Below are 24,357 nucleotides of genomic sequence, written 5' to 3' on the forward strand. Positions count from 1 at the left end.
CACATTGACGCCCTGATAACGACACTAAGCCAATTGATCAATTGGACATCGAATATTCATTTATCACAATGTTTAAACAGCCTATGAAAGACACAGCCCTCTCTTATCAATAGATAACGATGGGTTTTTAAAGTCCATAACAATAGGTCGATTAATGGATATAATTTTTAAATTATATTGTTAGGCTGCAATTGTTACTGAAAAAGCTTAATCTTCAATTGAAAAACTACAATTCAATTTAAATTTGCCTACTTTTTGGCTTAATTAAAGCAAAATAGTATGGAAAGTACATACATATATGGTTCATACAAAAAATATTTTTATAGCAGAGGCACACATTTTAAAAGCGCATGTTTTTAAAGAATAAACGAAGTTTTTATAATAATATCTCTGTATTTGTTATATGTACAAGAATTAAATGTATACCAGAACGTTTTCTTGTTTGTCATAAAATAGTTTATCAAGTGATAGGCTAACTTGCAATGACACAATTCCATTCATTTCAATTGCAATCACCGGGTATTCGTTGCTGAGTTTATATTGTTTGCTCTGATTCTAGGCTTATCAGTAATATTGTCGCTGGACACCAGTACTGCGATTTGATTTCATTGCTTTTCCAATCGATTTGCTTTCCCACGTGAGGAGCGTCTTATCTGATAAGCCTCTCGATTAAATGGAGGGTCCGAATTGCCAAGAAAGTCCACTTTAGGGAAACCTTATCTCCTATGCGATTATTTCTAAGAAACGATGGTGTTATGAGAGTACATAAAATATAGGGTGAATCATCGGTAAAAGGCCTTTTTCTGATCTCATGTTGATGCCTATGATTTAACTTTATATGACCGGTCAAAGTTTCGGAAAACTTACACGACTGCGTTTTAAAAGAACAAATGCACGAAATAAAAAAAACGTAAGTATCAACAGAAAATGTTATTGTAAGTTTGATTAGAATATTACGATAATATATATAGATTTATTGGCTCACTAAAATAAAAATAAAGTGACTGCAATTAGGGGTATAAAAAATAATACAAAAACGAAAGCTTAACAGAAAATGTACCGACTTTAAAGTATTTACGCTATGAATGAATTTTTTACTCAGTATCTAAACTTAAAAATAAGTTACATTTTAACAAAGTTTGCAAGCAATGTTTTGCTTTTCACAAGCTAAACTTAAATTAGGCTTTTCCCATTAAAATTGAACTGAAACACATTTAATTTAAAATATTTTTTAGGTTTACTTTATTGTTTAATTTGTATTACGAATATAGTATTATTTCATCTTTTTCTCGTTTTGTTTTCTTTTTGGATTTATATGTCGCCTCATTGCACTAAAAAATGTTTGTTTCCCTCTCTTTCTGCGCCATGCTGGCGCTGCCTATTGCCACCTCGCTCTAACTCACTTAAACGCAAAATTATACAAATATGTAAAAAGAATATGTCGAACAAACACACGCGTTGGAAAAAAACATAAACAAAAGCGGCTTACAATTATTTGCAAAAAAAATATTTATTAAATACAAAATATTTACTCTGATTTTGTTTCGAACTCTTATTCTTTTGTTTCTGGATATTCCCGATCCCGATCTTTTTTCGTTATCTCCCCTTCAGGCATTTATGCAAAAATATATCGATTTATGTAAATATATGTTATGTATATAGGCGCATATCGTAATCGTATATAAATATATATGTATATATATTACAAAGTAAATTGTTTTCATTGTTTTCGTCGCAATAATATTATTACAATTCTCTCTTAATCTTGCGCGTAAGCTTTGTCGCTTGTTTTTTGTTTCTTTCGATTCTTAATTCTTGTTTTTTTTAGGATTTAAAGCGGAAAGAGCAAACCTCTATTTATAAAATAAGGTTACAGTTGTATAATTAAACAATTGTTAAACAAAACTAATAAAGAAACACCTCGCCGGGCTTGAAAACAGATGCGCGACACTCTAAAATCTGTTTGCTTAATTACAATATGGGGAAACGCATACTCAAGCATATAATATATATAAATATATATAATAAAAAAAATTACAAAAAGTAATCGAAATTAAAAAAAAAAAACACAAAAAATGTATTGGTAGCGCAGGAGGGAGGAAGTAATTAGTAATTAGCGAATACGACAAATTTACGTAGTGCCCACTGTTCTCATCCCTTTCAAAATTTCATCCCATTCTGTTATGCATAATTGAGTTGTGGCTATGGCGCCTAATTGCTGTTGTTGGCGGAGCTGTTGTGGTTGTTCTGGTCCACACTGTCCATGTTGGGCACGTAGTCGAGGGCCATCATGCAGGCGAAGACGGTCATCACCATCTTGGGCTTCACCTCGGTGATGTCCTCGGGCAGGGCGTAAACGCGGGCCCCGATCTTGCGGGCCATGGAGATGGCGTACTTGGCATTGGCCAGGTTATCCTGAAATAAATAATTAAAATAAAGTGTTAGTAAAGTTATTGATATTCCAAACTAAATGGCAGGATATTTTGCAGTTTAAATATTGCTTTACTTTACAATCTAAGTTGAATTGGAATGTGAAATCACAATTAAAAGTTTTTAAACATGTTAGGGAAACAAAGTTATTTTTTAGTTCCAATACAAAACATGTCTAGTTTTTAAATAGATGCCTCAAAACAAAATGCTAAATATACGTGACTTTAATGTTTTCTTTGTTTTATTTAACATATTAAGTCTTTTTAAATATTTTCGAATACTTTTGTTATGGTGTTGTTCAGCAATTAATCCATAATTTACAAAAACTCACCTCCTGTGTACCGCTAGTGCGCACCAACTCGTAGTTGATGCTGCCCTCCTTGATGGCGTCAATCAGATCGATCACGATCTTGCCATCGGCAATGGCCGGGTCGTTGAAGTTACGCAGATGCGACTGCTTGCCAGCCTCCGTCAGTCGGTTGTTCACCCACTGGACGATCTCCTTCTCGATGATGGGATTGCCAGTGTTGGCCAAGCGGGACAGAATGGAGAGGGTATAGGCGCGCATAAGCTGCCAGATGAGAGCTATTTATAAAGAAAGTAACAAACAATTAGTACCACATAATAGAATAACAAATTTGGAATGCAAAAAAACTGGGAATGTGATTTCAGTAGTAGGTTGTATAAATGCTTAAGCAAGATGACTGGCATCCAAGCATTTATTAAGTCTCATTCAAAGATTTTTATTTAATTTTAAAATTCAGTCTTTTATGCATATAACCCTTAAATGTTAAATGCCTACCCAACGTCAGCGTGGCATTGCCATCGTTAAGATCCTGGCCAGCGATTCCGACCAGCGAGAATTTCAGCTGCTTGCCCAGATCCACCGCGTAGTTGCAGTTCTCCAGCTTCTCCATGAACTTGCGCAGCGGGCTGAAGCGCTTGTGCACGCGGCTCCAGTTCACAATGCCCGGCTTGATGACGTCGAACAGCTGGAAGATGACGAGGCCATCGGCCAAATCGGAGTACAGCCAGTTCACATGCGGCGCCACGCCCATCGAGTTCATCCAGTTGCGGTAGGCTGGAAAAATAATCAAATTTAAAGTGAATTAACAGAATTAATTTATGAGTAATAAATATTTAAGATTCTTGACTCTATTTTTAAAAATATTATTTGGCGATTAAGTTTAAAAGAACTAAGAGTTCTAATTTATTTCATGATTTTTATATATTTTATATCTTCTCTAACAGTTTATCTAATTATACAAAAATTCTGTGATTTTTATAGCTTATACTTCCTGTGCAGAGCTCATTGATAAAATATTATCTTTATAATTACAAAAAGTGCTGTTTTTCTGCCACAAATTGGAGCCATGGTCGTTGATATGTGTATTTATTTAAAAATAAACTTTATTGCCTGTTTACTCTGGATCAATGCAATTGTGATTTTTGTTTCAAAGAAATGTTCGTTGCAATCTATTTTTTTTTATATATGAAAGAAAAATTAAATATTTTAAACAATTGTTATTATAATTTAGAATATTTAATATTTTGTAAAAGTATTAATGCTTTAAGAATCTGATTTTTAGACCTCACAATTCAAGTGCTTGAAAATTTAAGGGAAATATTCCCGATTATATATGTTAACAGCTACTTACTCTTCTCCTCGCGCGTCTCCTCGATTGACTCGAGTCCCTCGATCTGCTCGGGCTTATCCAATCCCGGATGGTTGTTGAATAGATTGGCCACGAAGGCCAGATTGAGTTTGTAGACGCCGTTGACGACATCCTGCGGCGTGAGGAAGCTGCGGCAGTTGAGCTTGGCCGCCTGCTGCAGCATGATCTCCGCCCGCGACTGCATGTCCGATTCCCGCAGAGCATCCAGATTGACATCCGCATCGTTGCCGGCGATCTGCTTGAGCAGATGCGAATAGATCTCGGAGTCGACGATGTCCGACTGGAAGTTGGTGCACCGCCTCGAGATGCCGGCCCGCTCCAAGTGGTGGTTGACCCAGCGCAGCAGGATGGCCTCCGGCGACATCTTCATCAGGTCCTCGAGACGCTCGTTGTCGAACAGCAGGCCAGCCAATCCGGGACAGCTGTCCAGCGTGATGTGGCTGAACAGGCCGATGCGGATGATCTGCCAGAGGAGACCCAGCACCAGATGCGGCTTGCCCTTAGCCAGATCGTGGGCATCGATGTTCACAATGTTGCAGCCAATCGCCTGCGAGGAGACCAGGGCCAGGGTCAGATTCTCGAACTCCCGGTAGACGGTGAGGTTCTTCTTGTTGATCGCCCGCTCGTCGATGGTGTCCGGGCAGGAGTGATTGATGATCTTGCACAGCAGGATGCCATCCTTGATGCTCAGATACAGGCGCTTGCCCTCGCTGTCGATGGGCAGCAGGTGCTGCAGGTCCTTGTCGTGGCCCAGATTCGAGTTGATCCAGTCGGAGAAGGCCAGCTGCTCCTCGAGTCGCACCGAATGGGTGGTGCCCTCCGACGAGATGCTCGACATGCCGCCGAGCGTCTCCAGGTTCTCCTTCTTGGAGACGACCGTCTTGAATGTGCTGGCCACATCCTTGCTCTTCAGGTCCAGGCACAGTGCCTCGAACTCCTCCAGATTCAGCTTGCCCTGGAAGGCGGTCCGCTGTTTGCCCTTGTACTCATCGATCATCTCGCGCACCTGGTAGCCGGCCAGCTTGAAGCCCACCTGGTTGAGCGCATCCTTCAGCTCGTGCAGGTCGATGAAGCCATCCTTGTTGGCGTCCAACTGGAAAACGGCAGAAGGATTTCAATTAATAAGCGTCTTACGTCGGCATTAATAATTTATAATATAATTAATTTGATAGCGCTTGATTAAGTGGGGAAAGGTTTTAAACTGAGAAAATGTATGGAATTGTGTTCGTTAAAAGTCACTTGCATCTTATAACGAAATGTATGATTTTTTAATATATTGATGCTAGTGAAATCAAGAAATAGTGTAAAAGACTTCATTCCAGTTGTTTCTTTAGTGGATTGATATAAGCAAATAAACAACGGATGACCTTTAAATAGCTTCTCTCATTCATAAATTTGCCTTCTGGCCTTCTCGGAATCCGAAATGACTTAAAAGGGCACACCAGTCGAGAAAGAGGAGCGATCTATGAGTAATCCTCGGTCATGAGTAAGTTTGTCCGCTGATTGCCCCGATCGATCTGTGAGTCATCAATCAAATCCGAATGCCAAACACACAGTCGCATTCCAGTGCCCCCACCTGTTTTGTCTGCGGAATTCGGTATGCAATATTGTAAATTATATTTTCCATCTCCCGCGACCTTATCGCCCTGTGTGTCTGTGTGTGCCGCCTTATCGAATTTAATTTCCATTTTTCAGTTCCCAGTTCAGTTCGAGGAGTACTATCTTTCACCTGACTGACATATCGCTGATTATCGAAAATTGTTCGTTTCAAATTATTCAGTTCAAAAACGTGTGAGTGGGCGCCGAAAAACAAAAATACCCCAGTAATTGAAGAGTCTTTAAAAAATCAAAGAAGTGAAAGCCCAAACAAATTTTTGTAAATCACCTGATGACCGGCAAATTAATTTCCTCATTCGATGATGACTAAGAGTTCACCGTTTTGAATACAATTTATAGTCCAGATGTTTTCACTTTTTGTAATACCAACATAATCAAAGAGGTAGGGCCAATCAGTAAATATAGTCTGGATTATGTGGGTTTCACAAGCTTTTAATTTATTAGTCATATTTAAAGGCTGGCCGCGATTATTGGTCAATATGCTTGAAATATCTTAGATAAGGACGAGCTTTGGCAAGCTTTGAAGACTTCAGTTCCCACATTATAAATTTTATAGGATTATAGTTAGGGTAATTTTAAAACATAAAAATAATAAAAAAATTAATTAAAAGAAGTAAAAGAAAATGTAAAATTTAGATGACCATTGTTTACGTAGAACTTTACAATAAGGTAAAATCTGTATATTTTTATAATTAAAACTGAAACTTGGTAAAATAACTATGCTCAAGAACCATCTTACTGAACTGATTGTATTAAAAACTAACCTTACCCAATATTACTATCGTTAAATTATCTAGAAACCTAAAATTTTATCCTTAACCTTTTAATGATTTACTTCATTCATGTATTAAGCTATTGAACATTGTTAAATATTAAAAATCGCACTCTAAACATTCCATGCACGATAACTCCTTTTTTTACATTTTGTTTTATATATCTAGGACTAAGCTAGTCCATATTGACCAATATTTTGCAATATGTTTAGTAGTTAGTTTCCCTAAACCAAAGCCCCGCGATAGTTGCGAATTTCCTGGAACCCAAATCCAAAATTAAGGGAAAACCAAGTATTTAGCCGTGCGTTGTCATAAAACCTACGCTCTTACCCATTTCCTCTCTGTGCGAAATAAGGAAAATCGACGGGGTAATGGAAGGTGGATGGGCTGATACTGGACTGTGGAATTTATGGCTCAGTGGTTGGTAACGCGGTTTGGTAGTGGTGCGTTGATTGCTCCGCTTTTGCCGTTTGCCGATAAGATAAATTTTTGTGCGCCAAAAAGCTAACATAAAATCGAAAACAGCACTCGATTACGTATATGGTAATGATATGATGGGTGGTTCTCGAGGGGGGGAAACCGAAATGCCACCGAGGGTGATGTCCTTGGTCGAAACGCTGATGGGAGGGAAATACTTTTGGCCAACATACATATGACTGACATCGAACGGAAGTGATTTTGATTTTTGCCATATTTTCAGGGGGAAAAAAACGGGACGGGTGATGCAGTGGGTCAAACGCGGCGCGTGCTCTTTATCGGAGGTGTTCACTGTAAAGGCCCCGCTTTTGGGTATTGGTATGCGTGTCACCTGTCGGTGTTATCGATTAAAAAGCCATAAAGTGCCCCGAGAAAAAGTGATAGGGCAGGAAAAAAACACAGACAAACCAAAATCGAGAGGGAGTGATTACGTGAGTTGTGAGTAATAAAAAAAAAACACAGTCCAACTCTTATAAAAAAATTTGTGTAAAAAAAAATGTTTAACTTTATAGACTGTGATGCCCAAATTATATTTATATATTATATTTTATATAAAAAATTCACTATACATTTCAGTTATGTATGTTTCTTACAGAAAGAAAAACCATTTTAATTTCATGCCAAATGCTTCAGTTTGTAATCTCGACAACCAAGAAAGGTTTTAGTAACAATTTAAAAAATAATATTTTTTTCTGTTTTGTGGGGTTTTTGCGTTTTTGTTTTTTCTAGAATACCTAACAGAAACGTCTATTCAAAAATAATTCATCCACTTATTTTTGAAATAAATAGTTAAAGTATTAAAAAAATTCATCATGTTTTTCGAACAATTATTGCTTTAGCGGTTATCCACTGTAGCAGGCCCAGAGGCGCCACCTACATTGGGCAGCAGCTCCTCGAGATTCTGCTTGAACTCCTCGGTCGTCTGGTGCTGGTTCACGTTGATAATATCGGCCATTATTCCAATGTATGTTTGCGCGCGGAATTAATTTTAATATTTACGAAATTGCTTCTTGTTTTCGTTGCAAAAATAAACAAACAACAAAAAATTAATTGATTTGCACACAGATATGTAGTTTAACACACACAAACACTATAGAGAGCGCGCGCGAGAAGAAGAAGTTTAATTGATCGGGAGAAAGTGAGAGAAAGGGTTTGCGAGAGAGCGAAAGAGAGCCAAGGATGCGAGCTTTTACTTTATGTTTGTTGTAAGAACTCCTTTCTTTCCTACTTTCTTCTTCTTCTTCGATCTTTTTTTTTTTTGCCTGAATCGCTATCCACGAGCTAAAACTGAGAACTAATTGAGTGGTTCAGTGGAGCGGACTATTTATGCCTTTTATTTTATCACAAAAAAAGAGGCAAAAAAGCATTCCAATCGAACGGTACCTTATCAGTATAAAAGAGAGGGAAGAGAGAGAGAGAGAGAGAGAGAGAGAGGGCGGCACAGAGAGAACACCTAATTACAAAACGCGTCATCCTGAATCATAACTAAAAACTGTTGATAAATAGTTACTCACTCCTTAAGACAACCATAAAATAAAGTATTGATTACAAAACATCTGTCAAAACCCGGTTTTCATATTACACATTTCAAAAACAGTTGAGAACGAACAAATATAGTTGGCTGATTTTCCCGCTCTCTTCAACAATTGATAAAGTCCATTCATTCTCAATTTCTTTCACTGATAAAACAATTGAGCCACTCTCGTTCGCTCTCTTTCAGGTGCACTAATACAACAGGGTTACCTGGTCGACAAATACAGACCGAATGTCCTTATCAGGATTCAGTTGAAATAAAATTAACTCATTAATCATTATCGAAACCCCGATCGCTGAGGCTAGACGATATTCTTAAAAAAAATATTTCTAAGTGAAAAAATATTTTTAAAAACAATTTATACAAATTCTTCGAAATATAAATTGTAAATAAATGCATTATAGCTAACTATTTCTTAAGTCGGAAACATTCAAGTCCACTGAACTTATATGGATGATATACAATGGTGATTCATCCTATAGGAAAATATACAAATAGTATGCATGCTTAGCTGAAATAAATTAGTGTAATCGCTTATAGTTGAGTAAATTGAGTCATCTTTTAATTTTCGTTTTCTTCCGTGACGTGGCAACCCTTTTTAAAAACATTCTCGAGAGCCCAAATCGCTTTCAGCAAATTGCTTACGCATCAAAAAGTTTTTGGTGGAATGCAATACCACTCGCCAAGTAAACTTATAGAGAGAAAATGGGAAATGAGAGCGGGACACGGTGTTTAAACGTAATTGGTTTTTTAATAGCCATTGTATCAGCTAGTGAATTATGTGGCAAGTGTCATTTCGGTTAGGTTATAACTTGTAGAACATAAATCTAATTCCGACCAGATAATGAAAGTTCGGGACTCGATAAGACAAGGAAAGGCGACAATAAAAGTTTAGGACTTCCTCTACAACATAACTGTATTAGGGGGTTATTAAATTAACGTTTAGCAATATCAAAAGATTGAAGTTTTGAGATCTTAGTACAGAAATATCATCATATCTTCATTATAATATATCTGTTAAAAACAGATAATAACACTAATTGTTCTTTGTCAAAGTTTTAGACTTATGGTCTTAATTCTAAAATTCTTTTTTTTGTTTAAAAGAGGGTGTTTATATATCAGTCATTAACCTTATTTCAGTGCCACTCCCCTCAATAATTAACCTAAATTGACGTGTAAACTGTTTTGGTTTAATAAATATTTATCTCAGTTCATGAGATGTGTTTATCTTATTCAATATCAATAATTGATTGCACATGATTAGCACCTTCACCACTGCTACAATTTATTGTTATAGAACCACAATGTTTTTTTTAAATACTTAAATTTGTTAAAAGTCGTTTTAAGTATATTTTTACTACCAGTGAAAAACCAAAGACCAGAACCGCACACGCCTGACCCCAAGCAACTTTCTACGGGTTCACTTTTGGTGTCACCGATGTTTGCTAACCCTTCACCTGCCTGGTTTTCGTACACTTAAAAGAATAAACCAAATAGCTTTGAAGCTTATTTACTTGTAAACTAATTTCTAAAATATATATTCAAGAAATCTAGATAAAAAACAGCCTTGTTTTTTCAAGTTTTAATAATAAAAAACTAAAGAGTTACACAAAACATTTATATTAGCTATGGTGTATTTATTTATTATAAAGCTTGTTTTGTCTAGTGTAGGTTCTCTTTTTTTTTTTGAACCCAGAAGAGAACTTAGGCGGCAATCATAATTATGACAAACAACGCGCGAAATTTTTGTTAATGAACGTTTTTCCTTGTATGTTTTTTTTTTGTTTATTTTTTCTATTTTGCTATTCTTTTCAGCGTCAATGTTTGCGCCGCTATTCGGGTCTTAGTCACTGTCATTTGAAGGCAATTTACAGCAAATGAAGTTCATTAGCAGCCGCGAGAAATTCGAGAAAAAATGCTAAGCGACTTTTAAAGTTTTTAAAGTTTTGTTTGCCCCGGCTTTTAGGGGGATAATGTTTGAGTGACGTAATTGCAAATGTCACCTGGCCGAGAAAACACTATTTGTGCCACTTTTTTTCGCTTTCGTTGAACCGGTTTTCGAGTCCAAAAACTGTCATTTCCATTTCGTATGCCTGGCACAACAAGTGGATTCCCCTAGCTTTTGCATATCAAGTAATGCCGTGCGATAATGCAACTATATGTAGTTTATAAAGCCCGGTGGCAACCCCCCACCACCCCGTGTAACCCATTCCACCCACTTTTTCAGTGTGTCGCGACCTCGACAACAAAGGCAGCATTACATCAACAGCAACAATAAACCATACAAAAAAAAGCAACAATACAACGCCCGCTGATTGAACGTGAGTCAACAGCATTCGAAACATGTTAATCAGCATTGTTTGATAGGTACTCGTACCGCTTTATGCATATAGTACCCGAAGTGCCCCCCCTTTGACCCCTCTGCTTTGGAGGTCGAAATAAGAAATAGCTGTTCAAATACAGGCAAAGGAAATCAATTGAACAAAAATTAATAATGCGCCCATGCCTATGCCGATGATGGCGATAATAATGATGATATGCCAGATAGTTGTTTACCGTTGCACGGCCGTAAAAAAAAGACCACCAATACGATAGATACTTTAAAAGGTGCACCTTACAAAATTGAAATAAATTCTCATCATTTTGTTTTTTATAAATATATTATTTTATATTTGTATTTTTTAAAGAATTGTTTTTACTATAAAACTATAAACTTATTTCTATAACAATTTACTATTATTTTTGGACTTTCCAAATGGAGGTTTTTCTAAACAGTTTTAAGGTACATTTAAAATATATTTTCTAACTTAAATTTAAAAATATTTTTTTTCCAATTATTTGTTTAAAAGCTTCAAGAACCCCTGAAATACGTACATTAATCAAAATTACTTAATGACTGATCATCAATTCGATTAAAAACCAGGGGGGTTAGTTACTTAAACCATCAATTTATTACTTAAATAAAAATACTTAAAACTATCTTTTGTCGCCTGGCATGTCAATCGGTGTCAGTGCGTTACTTTTCGTTTCTCTTGCCGTTGTTGTGGTTTTATTTTATATTTGTATTTGTTGTTATTTTTCTGGTTGTTTGTCGGTCGTTGTTCGCATTTAACTTGGGCTTCGTTGTCGTTTTTGTTTTTTGACGTTGTCGCAGTCAATTGAAATTTGTAACACGTAAAGCAAATTTTGAGTTTTCGCTTGTCTGCGATTACTCGCAACTTTGAGTGTAATAAATATTTATGTAGAAATTTGAAGTGCGTCCAGCCAGCGCACGCAAAAAAAAGTTAAGTAAATTGTATAATCAGCAGTGACACATATCCGCCAACTAGACAGCGGGATTCGCCAAGTCGTGGGCGTGGATCCAAAGACAATTGCTGGTGAAATAATAGTAATTCTGGTTTGGGGCTTTATAAGAGGGTTTTTAACAACTAGGCTAGATTTCTAAATAGTGTTTTTAAAAGCTGTAAACGGTTGAAAAATTATTTTACAGCACAACCAATACAAACAATTTATTAACGAAGTGATTTATAGAGTTTTACAGTGATCAGAAATCGTAAAAAATATCAATTGCTTCAATCAATTTAGGACCGTAAATAGGAAATAATAAATGTGATATTTCAATTTGGAATCATATATAGATTAAGTCATATAACTTGGAATCATATAACATAACTCATACCCTTAAAACTCACCTAATGTTTCCCAAGTCTTTTTTTAATTGACAAAAAGTTTTAGGATAGTATTTTATTGTTTCTGGTTGAAAAAGTAAGTAATTAATGTATTGCCTTGTCAAGGTAGCTTGGTAACTATTTTATTGCCCTCAATTATAAGTAGAAATGTCGGACAAGACAGGGCGATTCGTTTTGTTTCCACTAAAATGTATTCGGTGTTTTGTTTCCTTTTTCCCCCAAAGTCAAGCCTCGCCTTTTCGACTGGGACTGCGACTGATTACACTTTCGCGAGTGACATATAATATCTGTATTAGTCAGAGCCAGGATAAATTACCAAGGCTGAGTCATAAAGACCACTTGCTAATTACACTAATATCACCCTCAACAAATTGAAACAGACGTCACGACATTGCGTTGTTAATATCATATAAAAGTTTTTTCATTTAAGAATAACACAATTTAATTAATAAATAATACAATCAAATTTAATTAAATTTCATAGCGTCAAAGTATGTGGGTTTTGTATATATTTAAAATATATTTAGTACCTTAAGTATCTTTTTACTTTTTTTTTTACTAAAATAAACATTTAATAATGTCCTTTTTTTATCAGTGTGCTGTTAATTGAAGCTCATCACTTTGTGGCTTTTCAATTGTGTTGCTAAAGGAGCGTTTAGTTCGGCTAATGAACTATTTCCCCGCTCGGTTGTGGGTGTTAATTGTATTGGCCGCGCCTCAATGATTTCCCACAACAACAATGACAGCGGTAAAACAATGTTTCGTCAAGTGTATAGAGCACGCGACTACAAGCGATCTGTGAAAGTCAACGTTGCACTTCATTATGACAAATTTACAGTTAATCAACGACAAAAAAAAAACACTGTGGAAAATATGAGGAAAAAGCGAAGGGTGAAAATGTGAAAAAGGGAATGGAGGGGGCGGGGGGTCGACGTTACACTCCGGTAAATATTGGAAATGAGCCACTAAATCATCCGTGTCTCTGTTTAACATACCCATATCCATATCCATATCCAAATCCCCCCTTTCTTTCACTGTGGTGCCAAGTGAAAACCGAAAATGGCAAAAACTGATAAAAAGAAATGACAAACAACCCACCGCTGCCCCCAAAAGGTAACTGGCTAGAGTTCAACAAACCCGACACGCAGAAAAACATTCCGAAAACAACCAAGGAAGGCTGCCAAAAATGGTACCCGGGATTTAAATACCCTTATGAAAAAATAACAGTAAAATTGGTCATCTACTCGGAATTTTTGATCTCTTATCTCAGACAAATTAGATATGATGCAGAGTTAGATAAGTTTGTCTTTTCGAAATGAAAGTTATCTTACTCAATTCCTACGACAACTGAAACTAACATAAATCGAGCATAGATAGCAGGAAAAATTCAAGTTAAACACAACACTATATTATCTTTGGAAACAAAATTACCCGTAGCCAGAGTATGAAAACGAAAGGAAATAAAATGCGTCAGAGTTGACTTAAACAAAAGGACAACCAAATAAGCAAGAGAAAAAGTGGTAAAGTGAGGGAGAAGTTGTATTAATGCAGCCGCAACTTATCGTACATAAACTGCAATCAACGCATTACGAACACTTTCACTCTTGATAGCAATGCACAGTGTAACTATGGGGTTTTCCCAGTAATTTAATTACAAAAATAACTTATTTAATAAAGATTAAATGCGTCCCAGTCACTTGAATTTTTTAAAACGCATATATTAAACAAGCTTGTCAAACATTCTGTGTTGATTTAATACCCATTCTTTTAACGACATTTTAAATGGCTCTCAAATAATTTCCACAGTTCGTTTTGTTTATTCGCCAATCACGTAACACTTACGTGTTTCTTTGACTTATAAACACATAGTCTTCGGATCGAGTGATATCATCGCCGCTGGATCACGACCCACTGTGCGGCACGACTTTTGATGGACACTGTGTGTGTTTATTGTATTGGGTATTCAAAAATCTCTGGCATGTGCATTAAAATGACAAAGAAATTAAAAACGAAATAAATAAAGAAAGCGGTTTTAAGTGCCCAAGTAGCCCATGCACTTAAAATGCACTTGAAGACCTCCACAATGTTGATAAAAGCCAAGCTGCAGCAACATCCCAAAGAATTATATTCGGAAAAGACAACAATATGTGTTGTTTTTTGTGTGAATGGGAGCACAGTAAAAGCAGGAAAAAAATCGAGAGAAAAAACAGCAGCAGCAGCCGAAAGACCTAATAAACGCAGCCAAATGAATTATGTGCCTGCCCATCAACTTTTGAAAACAGCAACATGCAATGCAACAAAGGCAGCACACAGCTGCAGTTAAGATAATAGCATCAATAAAGCCATACATTTTGTCGAAAATGAAAAGCATCTATGCCGGATTACAAGATATCAGCATACTAACTAGGGCACAAAATACTTTTCTGAATTTAACTGCATTTTCAAGTGGAATGCTTTAAAATTGGTACCAAATTAAAAAAAAAAAGTTTATGCTTGCATTTAAGTGCAATATAAAAATAGTTTTATAACATAAATTTAAGACTAGTAATTTCAGATCACACCTCATACTGATTGATGTATTAATCAAAACTTTGGAAAATACTGGCATTCCTAAAATTGTTACCGTCATTGTTTATCAAGTATGCAAGCCCGATAAACCATAAAAACACATTGCATATCTCCTTCACATCGTGGCACTCAAAATGCGCGGCTTTGCGGCAATTAACACTGACACTCCCACGCAGAAACAGAAACCGAAACAGAAACAAAAACACCAGAAGAATGAGAAAGAAACACAGAAACCAGAGACGAAAGAGGAAAGATAAACAAAAGCAACGCTTTGTATGTGGGTGTGGCAACTCTGTCTCGCTTTTGGACATGAGCAAATGGCAACAATGTGCCACTCACATGCGATAAGCAATAATCCTGAAAGCAACCCCGTATCCTTAATACCCAGAATGGGATGGGCAGCATATTTTAATAATATTTGTATATATCTTTTTATGTGGCAATTACATTTTAAAAAGTCCAAGTGTTTTAAGTATCTCTTGGCGTTTTTCTAGAGTTAATACTGTTTATCGAAAATTAGAAAGAAAGAAAGAAATTATCTCTATAATACCACAAAAAGTACCCAATGGCTTATTACACAACAAGGCTTTCCGAATCAGGAAAAGTACTGTTTTATATAACATATATTGAAACTTGTATCCTGATAATACTGTCATGAAAAGTCCCCATGGGACTTTAATTTCAATATCGGAGTATACAACCTTTATTGAAGAAATAAAAAAAGAGTACGAAATTGTTTTTGGTTTCGGCTCTTCTTTCTTTTTCATCTCAAGTAGTGGCATTAGTCATCTCAGCATCCAACAACAATAGTGGAATAACGAAAACAGATTTAAGCTTTCAAGTGTCAATCAGTGCAGTGTTTGTTCCCCGCCAACACAACTCCCACCCATTATATGCCGTTTTCCAGTATTTATCCCGATCTCGTTTGGAATCCGTTTCTTGCAAATCGTTTCGTTGGCCACGCAGATTTGTTGGACTTCCAAACACAATGGACCCGTATTGTTCGGCCGATTAACGCCAAACACGCGTGCGACAGGAGCTGCCTTAAATAATACACTCGAAAAATGAAAAGCCTTAAACGGACTGTTTAAACAAATCATTGTAAGATTCAATGTATCTTAAGCTTCTTTCAAATAGTAAAAGAGAATACTGTTGCGAATTAAGCATTAAGCATTGGGATAATAATAAGACTACTTCACAGACTTTATCAAAATCGAAGGAAGTTTTATTCACATTATATTTTAGAATCCACAGTTCTTCAATGTTTCTTTCAGGAATTTTTAAAACCATTTTTATGCCTGCATAAATTCCTCTCTGTTGGCAATTGCAATCAAGCGAAGTCTTTTTTTATGTCTTCCAGCATATACGGATTTTTATGGCCTGCACTCGAAGCAATTGCAGCGTGGGCGTTTATTATTTCTCTCTTTTTGGTTTTGGAATTGCCGGGAATTACGAGCTCAGCGAAAAACTAAATGCAGAGCGGGATTTGAAAAGTAGGCGAAGAAATCAGCAAGAAACAATTGTAAACTATTAAATGTGTGCATAAAATTGAACGTAAATTGCTCGACTCTGGGTGCCCCTTGAACCAAGGTGACGAGTGCATAGTGGGGCTAAAAGGGGTTTTTAGGAGGAATTCCGAAAGCAATTGTAGGTTTGCTATATATTTAGCAAATTTCCAAAGATATAAAACCGACCGAATGCTTTTTACAACACATTCTTTATTAAATAAAATCTTGAAAGATATTTATTTTTATTCGGACATAGATACATTTCTCAAATATTATTTAGAAAATATATCACACTGAATTTAATGTTAAAAATTTACAAAACACTTTTTAATATCCAAAAAAATCCCCAGTTGGTTGCTGTTATTCAGATATTCTAAAAACTCGTAAGGGAATTTCTATTGTGTAAGATAATATTAACCAGAAGAAATATTTATCTAGCAACCAGCAACCAATAAGAAACATAATAAACTCAAACTCTTTGGATGTAGACTGTATCCCCGTTCCCGCTCTTAACCTCTTGAAGCCCACTGTGCGACTTGTCTTGGGTTTGAGAGCACAGATCTGAATTGAAGCTGCGGCCGAGCTGAGACGTAGTTTTTCACGCTCTCCCGGTGACGGGGCCTGTGATTTTTATTTTTATTTTTAGATTAAGCAGAAACTGGTTTTCCGTGGTATTCCCCCCTTCTTTCCTCAGCCCCCTCGAAAAAAGGGGTGGCAGCAGAGCGACTTTTACGCGGTGTCATGGTATGGAAATAAATGCACGTTGTACGTTAACGTTATAACGCTGGCCTTGCCTAAATATTATTCTCGCGAAATTCGCTTGAAATAATCGTCAAGTGAAAGACAGTTTGTTTTGTTTTTATTTGCCGGATTTTTGTTTGCGAGCTTTAGTTTGTTTAAAATTAGTCACCAAGGGAAGATGGGCTGCGACGTCGACAGCGGCATTGAACTTGCGTTTTTCGACGCATGCGCTGCTGCTTTTAATGATTTTGTTCTTGGTTTTGCAGTTCCAGAGGGCACCACCCAAAAAGGTTTTTTTTTGTAAATATTTAAGGGAAATTCTCCCAGTCCGATAAGGTATATTTGCGTACTTTATCAAGGGGGTTATAAGCCAAAGTACACTGTCTACAGTGGATTCGGTGATGATTATTTTTTTTTGTTTCTTTGATATATTGTATAAAGAAATAATTTAGCAAAAACAAAGCTCTGGAATTGTTTTAAAGTCTGTTATATACCACATACGTATTACATACAATTTTTAATTTATTAATAACCTAGATTAATTTTATCGATGATTTAAGCTCGAACATTTGTTTGAACCAATGCTTAAGTTAAGCAGCAAATAGTTTTTCTTCATAAAATTATAAACAAGAACATAGTTCTTAACTTTTTATGTGTGATACACTTTTCGAGCTTCTTTCTTTACTATTTTGTTTCTTTTACTATTTTTTCTTAGTGTTGCTTGATAACGACTATTCACTGTGCATCTCCCAAAGAGAGCGAGAGATAAGAGATGCGGGAAAGGGAAACTTGTTTACTCATCTGCTGGCCCCCTCCCTCCCACAACTACGCACGCGCCCCCTCTCCCCCGCACATGAAGCAGCAGCGGGCGCAACGCATTAACCGTTAGCTAGCTATGCCTCGTCTCTGCTTCTCTCTTTTCCCAGTGGCGGATAGTAGGGGCTCCAAAGGGGACCAGAGGGAAAAGGACTAGGTTGTTCACGCCTTTCATATTATCTACACAAAATCAATCAAATAATGCCTACTCAGATAAAAAACAGCTTGATGTATGACACTGATATTAACATTGTTTGTACCTATTTTATAAGTGAATAATCTTTAAAAAATCGGATTAATAATTGCTATTTTGATACTATAATCAAGATATTTTTATATTGATTGGCATCTGATTTGCTTTCAGATAAATTAATTCAGTGAGCTAGACCCCTCCAAAATGTATCTTGAGATCCGCCCCTGGTTTCCTCCTTCTGCTGCTCCTTTTTCCTCTTCTTCTTCGTGCACTTCATGGGGGGTTGCTTTGCACTGTTGAAGGCCAGCGTTGCAGTCGGCATCTCTGCCGGCTCTCAGTCGCAGTCGGCGTCGCTGCTCCCCATTGTCAACGCCGACGCCCACATGCACCGCTTAACGGTTTTTCTCCTGCTGCTCATATGTATGTGTTCGTGTGTGTGAGTCATTCAATTTGAATTTTAATAATTTGCCACCTTATTCCCATTGATTGAATATTGCCTGTCCAACTATTATTTTCTTTTTCTCCCTCTTTTTGTCACTCACCTCTGTGAATTTCTCCTTGATCTCGGCCTTTTCATCAATGGACAACGTTTTTGTGAATTTGTTTAGTGTTGCCATTTTCGCTGTGTGCTTTTCTTCTTAACTTTCTTAATTATTTATAACTGCCGCCGCTGATTGGTTATTATTTTAAATAAATTATGCGTTTATTATCAATTTCACTTTGTGGCCGTTTTCGCAGTCGGCGTTTTTAATACGCTCCTTCTCTTTTTTTGCCGCGCGCTCCTTTATTTCTATATCTATGTTTGTGCGATTTTTTATTAATTCTCGAATTTATATATTATTTCTAAGGTTGGCACCCACACACTTCTGTTTTCGTCGGTGGTTTGTAACTGGCTTTCTTACCAAAAAAAAAAATTCAAGTCTGCTATTAACCGTCTTGTTTGTTTACAATTTTAAACGAGTGCAATTCGTTTTCACGTTCGATGTGGCGTCCAAACTCGAAATCGACCGGTGCTGTGCGTGCGAAGCGTTTTTGTTAACAGTATTTAACAATTTTGTTAAGGCGACGCGACAAAGTGGGGGAGCAAAACAACAATGCGCACAGTGTGGCCAGGTGGGGAAATCAAAGATGTTTGCAAAATATCGGTCTTATCGATTTTTTGGAAGGGATTATCGATGTCTATCCATCGCTTACGATAGTAACTATCGCTTACCGCGCGGTATTTTGACAGAGCACCGCCTTGGTCACTCTTTATCTCGCCATAAAAAAAAATCGTCTGGTCACACTGTACGGTCCAGAATTTGTTGCCTTTTTATTTAATTCCCGCATTTCTTCGCTGACCAGCGATTTCAGCCGCTTTCTTTCGGCCCGATTTGAGGTCAGAGGCCACGCCAGCAGACGCCGGAAGCCGGAACGCGCCCCACCCGCCCCTCTTTTGCCGAGGTGACCGCCGCTGTTGTTTTTGTCGCCCTTAAAAACCAGCTGCTGTGTGTGTGTGTGAGTATTCCCAACTACATGTGGGTGTGTGTGTACAAGTGCTCAAACAACAACAAAAGCGTAAAACGCATTTTCATTTGATTGCGATTTTGATTTGATATATTAATTACAGAAAGAAAAGGAGAGAAAGTAAACAAAGGAGACAGCGAGCCAGAGACAGATAGAGTAAGAGAGCGAGCGAGCGAGATGGATGTGGAGGAGAACTACGAAAACGCCGCTGAGATGCAGAATTTGAATATGAATTTGAGTCTGAATCCGAATTCGACTCCTAGTTCGGACAACCAGCAACAACAACAGCAGCAGCATCAGCAACAACAGATGCAATGTGAACCGTTATTCGGACTCACAACCAATACAACAACAACCACAAATCCCATGATGGCCATACCTCTGCCCCCGCCCCCTGGAATGATGACCCATTCCACTCCGAATATCAGTACGAATTCGAATTTGATTCCGAACTCGAACTCGAATCCGAATTCCAATTCAAATATAAGTCCCAGTCCATCCGCATCCGCAAACGCATCCGCATCCGCCATCAAGGGTCTGCCGACAAATGACTTCGACATCGATTCCCTGCTGCTGCAACAGTTCAGCTGCATGGGAACCACGGATCACGAGGACCTCATCAGCCAGTTCCAGAGCCTCATGAACAACCAGATGAACCGGGAGTCGGCCAGGTTTTACCTGGAGATGAGCAACTGGTAAGGAAAAGATTAGAACGTTGTGAACTTATTCTTGCAAGTTAACTACTCTCCGAAACTGCTTAACTTCTTAGGGTGATAGGTAATATAAACACGGTTATACCAAGATCAAACAGTTAGCTAGCTACATATTTAGACTCATAGTCTCTTCGAAATTCCTTAATTTGGTTAGTTATTCTCTGTCCGATTCCCGTTATCAATGTATTTCTCAGTTTTATTGCCCGTTGTTGTAAATACGCTTTTATAAACTGCAAACATCAGTTTGTGAGTTAGTCATAGCAATTCCGAGAGTTTGAATTGTGAAAGATAAGGACATTTTCTGCCGAGTTCAATATATAAAGAATTCCGTAAATATTGTGTTCTTACTATAACATTTCTTAGTCACTTGTGCACATTGAAGATAAGCCCATTTTAAGTGTATAATTTATAGTCTAATACCTTGTTGAACAGTCAATCTTTATCGTGTTTCATAATAGTCTCTTTAACCTAATTTATACTATTCTTAAGCTTATTATTGGCAAATACAAGATGTAGTACATTCCAAAAGAAATATGTATATTATAAGTTACTTGGAAAGTTTTGGATTGGTTGCTACCAATAACTGAGGTTTCTAGTTTCCTTCGAAATTTATTAATTCGAATTATCTACTTTCTACTATCTACTTTCAGGAGCCTGCAGACGGCGGTGGGCTGCTACCTGGACTTCTGCAGCCTGCAGTCACTGCCCTCGATGAAGATCGTCCAGGGAAAGCACCTAAATGCCCAGCAGCAGGCGTTCCAGCTGCAGAACGACGGCAACGAGCGCTGGCCGAACAACTGCTATCTGACCTCGCCCATCCAGACGCAGCGCATCAACGTGCCCGCCCTGCGTCCTGGCGAAACTTGTGATATCCTGGCCGATCTGATGCCCACGCAGCCGCCGATTATGTGGCGGTTGTGCACTCCGAATGGCTGGTACTTTGGCGGTGAGCAAGAGACAGCCCTCGATCTTAGACCTAGATTCGCTCAATGCGCTAAAAATCCAGAACTAGCAATTCAATTTATAGACAAGTAATCTCACTTTAAAACTTAAAAAAAGTGATACAAATTAGAGAAAAGGAAACGATTAAATATGGGAATCAATATATGCATATATATGCATGGACTATTAAGAAATTCTTTTCTATAAAAGCACTTTAACTTAATCAACTATTTACCTAAATGTTAAATTAAATTTAATATATAACTGATTGATGTATGGAAATTGTTGTTGGGGCGATACACACTTAACCCATTTTACATACAATATTTCAATTTCCTCAAAGTATCTTGTAGTTTTTCAAACCAATTTATTTATTTGACTATCCTATTTTTCATGAGACATAATCAAAATAACTTAGTAGTGGGTTTTGAAATATTATATTTATTACTTTATCTTAAGTTCCTGGGTTAAAATTGGTCTTTATGTATATTTTTTGAGAATTATTTGTTTTTTAAGGTTTAAGAATCGTTTTCTAATGCACCAACTTCTCCGTCTTTGCCCAAACAGATGCCATTTGGATGATACCGCCGGGCACGCAGGCCAGCCAGGACGAACTGCAGCAACGGATGGTGCAGCTGATCACGTCGGAGGCCAAACCGGATGTCTATCCGCAGATCAACATCGTGATAACCGCGCACACCCAATGAACGCGGCGTCCAGCATTCAGCATGCAGCACCCAGCATTCGGCATCCTCCTCCGTTTACGAGCGGAGTCTTTGGTCCCAAAACTCATCGATAGCATTTCATAAACCGGCGCGAATGTAACATTTACGATATGCCTAGACTTTCCCCCTTACCCTCTTTTTTCAATAGGCTTAATGTTGTTCTCAGTAGTGGATTTGTACACAGACAGGATCAAAAAACTTTTATACACTTGACGCCGTTCATATTCCGGAGTATGTAGTAGCCAACGCCATTCACGTGTACAATACAATATATATAATTGATATATACTTACACACTTACATACTTACACACCCCCGTAACTAGAGTTTGAGTTCGATTGTGAGCCCCTTCGCCGCTTCTCCCATTTTCCCCCAAACCCCTTATTTGGTGTCAGACGGATCAGCTTTATATATATCGGATATATCGGGAAAGGAGCGAAGGGCACGCGCGATAGAGAAAGAAGTTTAAGTAAAAGTAAGAGCGAAAGTAAAATTAAAAGTGAGAATCAGAATCGTGTGGCCACATTATGTTCTTCTGTTAGTTTTTAGGCGGTAAAGTTGTGTGTGCGTGCGATTGTTTAATGCATAATTATATATTTTTTTCTATAATTTTAATTCTGAGTAACCGTGAAGGATGATTAAGCAGAAAATTGTAACAAAATTAGAATTAAGTGTTTTATTGAGCAAAACAAGAAAGAAGCGGAACGAATGAGAAAGTTGGTTGCGTTTTATTTTGTGGGCGGTGGAAAGACATAATCTTAGCAGGATAAAAATGGAAAAAATTATGTTTAGCAAAATTTATATTAAATTTGTTGGATTAATAATCCATCGAAACTTTAAAAAATAGCAAACACTATTAAGATACTATGTAAACATTGTAAAAAATATTTAAGTAAATGCGTCCTGAGCTAACACTCATGATTTAAAATTTGTAAATTAAAGGCAATAACTATTATATATTGTTGACATTTTCTAATTCTTACAAAAAAGGAGATTCTTAAAGACTTTTTGTTGGACCATTTTATATATCATTCTATTCATTTTTGTTATTGTTGCTAAATAATTATTTAATAATTTTGTTTTTCATTCATAATCCGTATAATTTTAGGGCTAAGCGAAATATTCACCCATAGCTGATAATTTATAATTTAAAAGCAACTGAAATCGAAATTTGTTTAATTTTTGGGGATTGTCAAAACTGTTGTATACTTATGGGTAATATTTTTTCTGTTCTTAAAACAATGATTGGCATCACTTTCTTATATTATTCTATCGATCTGGCAGCACTCTTACTCGGCCATTCGCGCAACAATGTTAATTTCAAAAACTCCCGCCCTAGCTGTCATTCACAGTAAACTAACCCCGATAATGCAATAATTAAACTTAAAGGAAATCCAATAAACAAATATTATTTGAATTTAAGTCAGAAAATTCAAAAATTTCAAAGGAAAAAATATCTGTTCGCTCTCTTTGATTAGATTTCATATTTTGATCATATTATGCAATCCGATTACCAGGAATATTACTTATGCCTGCGACTATTTCCACGCCCTTGCTTCTCCTTCTGGCTGCTGGTTTTGCATGAAAATTGTAATTGAGTCAAAAATGCAAAAATACAAAGTACACAATTACACACACACATTGGCATACAGATGGGATCAAGGGTCGTTCGTGCGTTGGCACGGAAATGAAATGCATTGAAACGGAAAAGAAAATTATAATCCGTCGAGGAATAAAAGCAGCAACTACAGCAAGGACCCATCTGGGTAGACCAATCCATCAGCCGAAGTTTCAGATACCCTCACTTTTCAATCTTAATATTTTTACTAGTAGTCATGTGGTATACATTTTTAATTAAAGCTTAGATAAATGGAAATAAAATTGTAAAGATGGGCATAGTAATGAGCTCTAGAAATAGGACTCCGTAACAATAGTTTCGTTTCTATAGCATATAATTCGATGTGTTTATAAGTCGAACTAGTTTTGTTCGCAGTATCATATTATAAAACATAGGTAGAATAAATTGTAAAACTCGAAGTCTCTCTAACTTAAATGTTTAAAGCAAATGATGTTTCGAGTTATAAAAGTTACCTGTATACAAAAAACAGCGCACAAACTCAACTTCATTAGTCGAGAGTGAATGGGGTCTTTTTCATTTGTTTATAATCGCCAGAATAAAATCTTTATTTTTTGAAAACCCTCAAGAACTGAGTCGCTTTGGGTATTGTTTTTTTTATAATATCTAAGATTGAATACCCTCTTTCGCAGGGTATAACGACGACGACAACAACATCGATTGCCTTTTGACTTGAATTACAAATGGAGCACATGCACCGAGAACTGATGTGGAGGCGGATTTCGGACTAGGGAGTGTATGGCATAGTTTATGGAGTAAGGGCTTATGGGTGGGCGGTACAAAAGGGAAGATGAGCGGATTGGGACCCTGTCA

General features: G+C 37.0%; 2 protein-coding genes across 3 annotated transcripts; one reads left to right on the forward strand and one right to left on the reverse strand.

Moving 5' to 3' along the window:
• Positions 1-1,218: 1,218 nt before the first annotated feature.
• Positions 1,219-19,123, reverse strand: LOC108136282 (plastin-1). 2 transcript variants are annotated; one of them, XM_017257368.2, is made up of 5 exons: positions 18,565-19,123; positions 4,089-5,199; positions 3,233-3,511; positions 2,762-3,015; positions 1,219-2,415 (listed from the first exon to the last, which is right to left on the reverse strand). In XM_017257368.2, the coding sequence occupies exons 1-5, from the start codon at positions 18,637-18,639 to the stop codon at positions 2,212-2,214; spliced, it is 1,923 nt and encodes a 640-aa protein (XP_017112857.1). In that variant the 5' UTR covers positions 18,640-19,123; the 3' UTR covers positions 1,219-2,211. The 2 variants fall into 2 exon arrangements, with proteins under 2 accessions (XP_017112857.1, XP_017112856.1); XM_017257367.2 differs by lacking the exon at positions 18,565-19,123 and adding an exon at positions 7,851-8,272.
• Positions 19,124-19,277: 154 nt separating this feature from the next.
• On the forward strand, positions 19,278-22,624 carry LOC108136349. Its single transcript, XM_041710843.1, has 4 exons — positions 19,278-19,519; positions 19,632-20,223; positions 20,892-21,187; positions 21,751-22,624. Exons 2-4 carry the CDS (start codon positions 19,706-19,708, stop codon positions 21,888-21,890), a joined length of 954 nt encoding a protein of 317 aa, XP_041566777.1. The 5' UTR covers positions 19,278-19,519; positions 19,632-19,705; the 3' UTR covers positions 21,891-22,624.
• Positions 22,625-24,357: the final 1,733 nt, after the last annotated feature.

This window comes from Drosophila elegans, unplaced genomic scaffold (assembly GCF_018152505.1).
Source record: "Drosophila elegans isolate 14027-0461.03 unplaced genomic scaffold, ASM1815250v1 contig_149, whole genome shotgun sequence".
NCBI lineage: Eukaryota > Metazoa > Arthropoda > Insecta > Diptera > Drosophilidae > Drosophila > Drosophila elegans.